The sequence below is a fragment of the Triticum aestivum genome, unplaced genomic scaffold (assembly GCF_018294505.1).
Source record: "Triticum aestivum cultivar Chinese Spring unplaced genomic scaffold, IWGSC CS RefSeq v2.1 scaffold140838, whole genome shotgun sequence".
NCBI classification, from domain to species: domain Eukaryota; kingdom Viridiplantae; phylum Streptophyta; class Magnoliopsida; order Poales; family Poaceae; genus Triticum; species Triticum aestivum.
Genome location: NW_025225422.1, coordinates 1 through 4312, shown reverse-complemented (window position 1 = coordinate 4312; position 4312 = coordinate 1). Strand labels below are relative to the sequence as shown.

Genomic DNA, 4312 nt, shown 5'->3' with positions numbered 1-4312 from the left:
CGGATCGATGTGCATTATATTGAGCGCGTAAGGTCGCCGATCCAGCGCGGAATTGGTGGTGGTGCTTGATTTGGTCAGCTCGCTCTAACTTGTAGTAGGATCATACTGCTTGCCACTTTAACCCCGCGTTACTCATCCCGTCCATGACCATGAGGGCACACACAAGTCGAGGTCAACGCATGTGCTTTTCTTCGTGGCTACTCCTTCCTAGTGGAGTAGTATATATGTAGTGTACTGTATGTAAGCAGGACGTGGAACAAGGAGGGCCAAAAAGAAGAGAAATGCATGCGGATATGCAAAGATATATCACGCTTGTTCATGCATATATAGCTAGCGCTTGGCTGCCTAGCCTAGTAGTGAAATGAACTCAAGATGGAGGGCGGCAAGCCATCCACTCAGCGGCACTCGTCCGGCGCCGTTCGCCCGATTGTGCTAGTAGTGGTCGCGGTGAGCCTGGTTGTCGTGCTCTTCATGGCCACGCGGGTCTCGCCCGGATGCCGTCCACTCTTAAAAGCTGGTACGTACAGCTCCATCTTGCACTAGACTCTACGGAGAAATTATCAGTATATATACTTCTTTTTTTTTCAAAATATAGTGCGCCCGCACTTCTTGAGGTTTAACTTTAACTATAAATTTAACTAAGGAGACCGACTGTGGCGGGTATAACTTTTGCTCCCGCCATAGTCGGTCTTGTTGGTTAAATTATGATCAAAGTTGAAACGCTGAAACCGAGAATGCATTATATTTTAAAACGGAGGGAATACCAAGTGAAATAATCAACATGGTTGAACTATATGTAGTGTACCAACAAGGCCTAGGCCGTGCCGGCCCCTCCGCGACGGCGGATCCGCTCCTCGGCGGCCTCCTCTCGCCGGACTTCGATGACCGCTCCTGCCTCAGCCGCTACCGCGCCTCGCTCTACCGCCAGCCGTCGCTCCACAACCTGTCATCGCACCTCGTCTCGCGCCTCCGACGCTACGAGTCCCTCCACCAGCTCTGCGGGCCTGGCACACCGGCCTACTCGCGCGCCGTCGCCCGCCTGCGCGAGGCCATGGATGGGCATGCGTCATCGAACAGTACCAGCAGCTCCGACACCGAGTGCAGCTACATCATCTGGACCCCCGTAGAGGGGCTCGGCAACCGCATCCTCTCCACCGCCTCCGCTTTCCTCTACGCGCTGCTCACTGACCGTGTCCTCCTTGTCCACCACCCCGCCGATGACCTCAACGACATGTTCTGCGAGCCGTTCCCGGGCTCTAACACCACCTGGGTGCTCCCGGAGGAAGGCTTTGCCATCCAGGGCATCAAGGGGCTCAACGTCCGCACCCGGGAGAGCCTCGGCAACGCGGTGGGCCGTGGCAGGGACCCGCCGGCGCCGTGGCTGTACGTGCACCTACAGACAGATTACAAGCCGGACGATCGGCGCTTCTTCTGCGACGACGGACAGGAGACGCTGCGTGGCGTGCGATGGCTCGTGCTCCGCTCCGACAACTACTTCGTGCCGGGCCTCTTCTTCCTCCCGCGGTACGAGGAAGAGCTGGTCCGGCTGTTCCCGCGCCGCGACACTGTGTTCCACCACCTCGGGCGGTACCTGTTCCACCCGAGCAACACGGTGTGGGGCATGGCGACGCGGTACTACAGCTCGTACCTCGCCCCGGCGGAGGAGCGGGTGGGCGTCCAGGTGCGCGAGTTCAAGTATGCGCGCATCTCCGCCGACGAACGCTACAAGCAGATCATCTCGTGCGCGAGCCGCGAGAGCCTCCTGCCCGCCGTCGAGAACGCTACTCTCCCGAGCTCTGCCTCTGACCACCACCAGGAGCAGGAGCAGGAGCAGAAGAAACGCAAGGCCGTGCTCATCGTGTCGCTCAACGGGGACTACTACGACAAGCTGAGCAGCCTGTACTACGAGCACGGCGCGGCGGCTGTGACTGTGAGCGTGTTCCAGCCGACGCACCTGGGCACGCAGCACTCGGAGAAGCGGCAGCACAACCAGAAGGCGTTGGCTGAGATAGTGTTGCTCAGCTTTTCGGACGTGGTCGTCACGTCCGCCCAATCCACGTTCGGCTACGTCAGCCAGGGGCTGGCCGGGCTGAGGCCCTGGGTGCTCATGCTCCCCGTCGACGGGAAGGTCCCCGATCCGCCGTGTCGTCTCGCCTCCACCATCGAGCCCTGCTTCATGAAGGCGCCGCACTATGACTGCCGGACCAGGGGAGACAGCGACAACGGCAAGCTGGTCCCGTACATCCGGCAGTGCGAGGATGTGTCGTATGGCGTTCAGTTGGTGGAGTAACTCAGCTCAGCTGGCCTTCCCTCAATTTGGCAGCCTCATCGTAGCTTCATCATGGCCTCTTGGTCTTGGGGGCAATCATCCTAGTTTCCTATCTGATTTGCCGTGTTGGTTGGTCCACAAATGGGTCGTATAAGAATTTTCTCTATGTTTGTTTTCTAGTTTGGCTTTTTTTTGTGGGAAAAAATAATGAAGCGACTAGTTCTCGATTGATCGAGAATTAGTTGCAACTCTCATCGAGTAAGAATCACGACGCAAATCTAATGGGTGCCATCAGTTTTAAATAATTGTAACTGAAAAACAAAGTTGCCATCCACTTCAACTTACATTGTGTACGAATCATCAGATCGAGGAGGACTATGACTGTCGCGCAGGCGTTTGCTGATGGTAGCTGGGCCGGATGTGGACCAGGCCACCCTTCAGGAGTACCTAGCTCTTTCGTCGGCGACGGCTGTGGTTCAGCTAACGCCAGACTCGCCAGAGACAGTCAGATGGGCTTGGGAGGAAACTGGGCAGTACTCTGCCAGATCGGCTTATGCGACAAATTTCTGAGGCCTCGAGAGGGCAACCTACGCTACTCTTGCGTGGAAGTCCAAAGCTCCCCTACAATGTCACTTCTTCAACTGGTTGGTAGCCCGGGATCGGTGCTGGACGTCGGACAGGTTGGCGCGGCGAGGGCTTCATCACCAGGCGGCTTGCCCCTTCTGTGATCAGGATGTGGAGACGATCAATCACATCATGCTAACTTGTGTTTTTGCCCGAATGGTGTGGGGCGCCGTGCTCGCGGCACTGGGCAAGCCAGGTTGGGCACCAGGCCAAGAGGACTCGATCGTCGAATGGTTCACAACGTGCTCGTCTATCGGGATTCGGTAGAGGGATGTCACCACCATGATCTCTCTGTGCCTATGGGAGCTCTGGAAGCATAAAAACAAGATCGTTTTCGATGGCGCCTCTCCATCGACGACAACGGTCATTGTTAGCATTGAGGACGAGGGCAAAGCATGGGCTCAGGCTAGGATGTTTAGACACGACATGGCAACTTTCCTGTCAGTGCTTGCTAGGTGGGATGGCGCGAGTAGCTAGGTTGCGGCCGGCCATGTGTGGCAGTGGTAGGGTTGCTATTAACAATTGTAACCACATGTAAACTTTGACCATTGGTGGATGGGGCTCTTTACCTTTTCTCCTTCTTTAATGTATGATACGCACGCTAGTGCGTATTCTAGAAAAAGAAACAAAGACTAAGTTGAAACTAATTTCCTGGTCGATCTAAATCATAAAAACCATAAAATAAGCACTACGGTGAGTTTCTGAGCTCCGTATAACAGTCATAATAGTTACTATACTAAACCGCGTATGTTTTCTTGTTGGGGAACGTAGTAATTTCAAGAAAATTCTACGCACACACAGGATCATGGTGATGCATAGCAACTAGAGGAGAAAGTGTGTCCACGTACCTTCGTAGATCGAAAGCGGAAGCATTAGCACAACGTGGTTGATGTAGTCGTATGTCTTCATGATCCGACCGATCCAAGTACCGAACGCACAGCACCTCCGAGTTGAGCACACGTTTAGCTCGATGACGTCCCACGAACTCCGATCTATCAGAGCTTCACGGGAGAGTTTCGTCAGCACGACGGCGTGATGACGGTGACGATGATGCTACCGACATAGGGCTTCGCCTAAGCACCGCTACGATATGATCGAGGTGGATTATGGTGGAGGGGGGCACCGCACACGGCTGGGAGAGATCAACAGATCAACTTGTGCGTCTAGAGGTGCCCCCTGCCGCCGTATATAAAGGAGTAGGGGGGAGGCCGGCCGGCCCCTGTAGGCGCGCCAGGAGGAGGAGTCCTCCTCCTAGTAGGAGTAGGACTCCCCGCTTTCCGGGAAAGGAAGGAGGAGAGGGAGAAGGAAAGGCCCCCCCCTCTCCTAGTCCAATTCGGACCAGAGTGGGAGGGGCGCACGGCCTGCCCTAGGCCAGTCCTCTCTCTCTCCACTAAGGCGCATAAGGCCCACTATTTCTTC

The 4312-nt window shown here is 55.5% G+C and overlaps 1 protein-coding gene across 1 annotated transcript; it reads left to right on the top strand.

Annotated features, from left to right (window-relative positions):
* Positions 1 to 266: 266 nt before the first annotated feature.
* Positions 267 to 2613, top strand: LOC123172176 (probable fucosyltransferase 7). The gene is made up of 2 exons (XM_044589183.1): positions 267 to 517; positions 801 to 2613. The coding sequence occupies exons 1-2, from the start codon at positions 373 to 375 to the stop codon at positions 2288 to 2290; spliced, it is 1635 nt and encodes a 544-aa protein (XP_044445118.1). The 5' UTR covers positions 267 to 372; the 3' UTR covers positions 2291 to 2613.
* Positions 2614 to 4312: the final 1699 nt, after the last annotated feature.

What these genes read in the sequence shown, in the direction of transcription:
- LOC123172176 (XM_044589183.1), top strand. Translation starts at nt 373, where the DNA reads ATGGAGGGCGGCAAGCCATCCACTCAGCGGCACTCGTCCGGCGCCGTT. An exon ending in CCGTCCACTCTTAAAAGCTG is followed by an intron (nt 518 to 800) that starts GTACGTACAGCT and finishes AACTATATGTAG; the next exon opens with TGTACCAACAAGGCCTAGGC.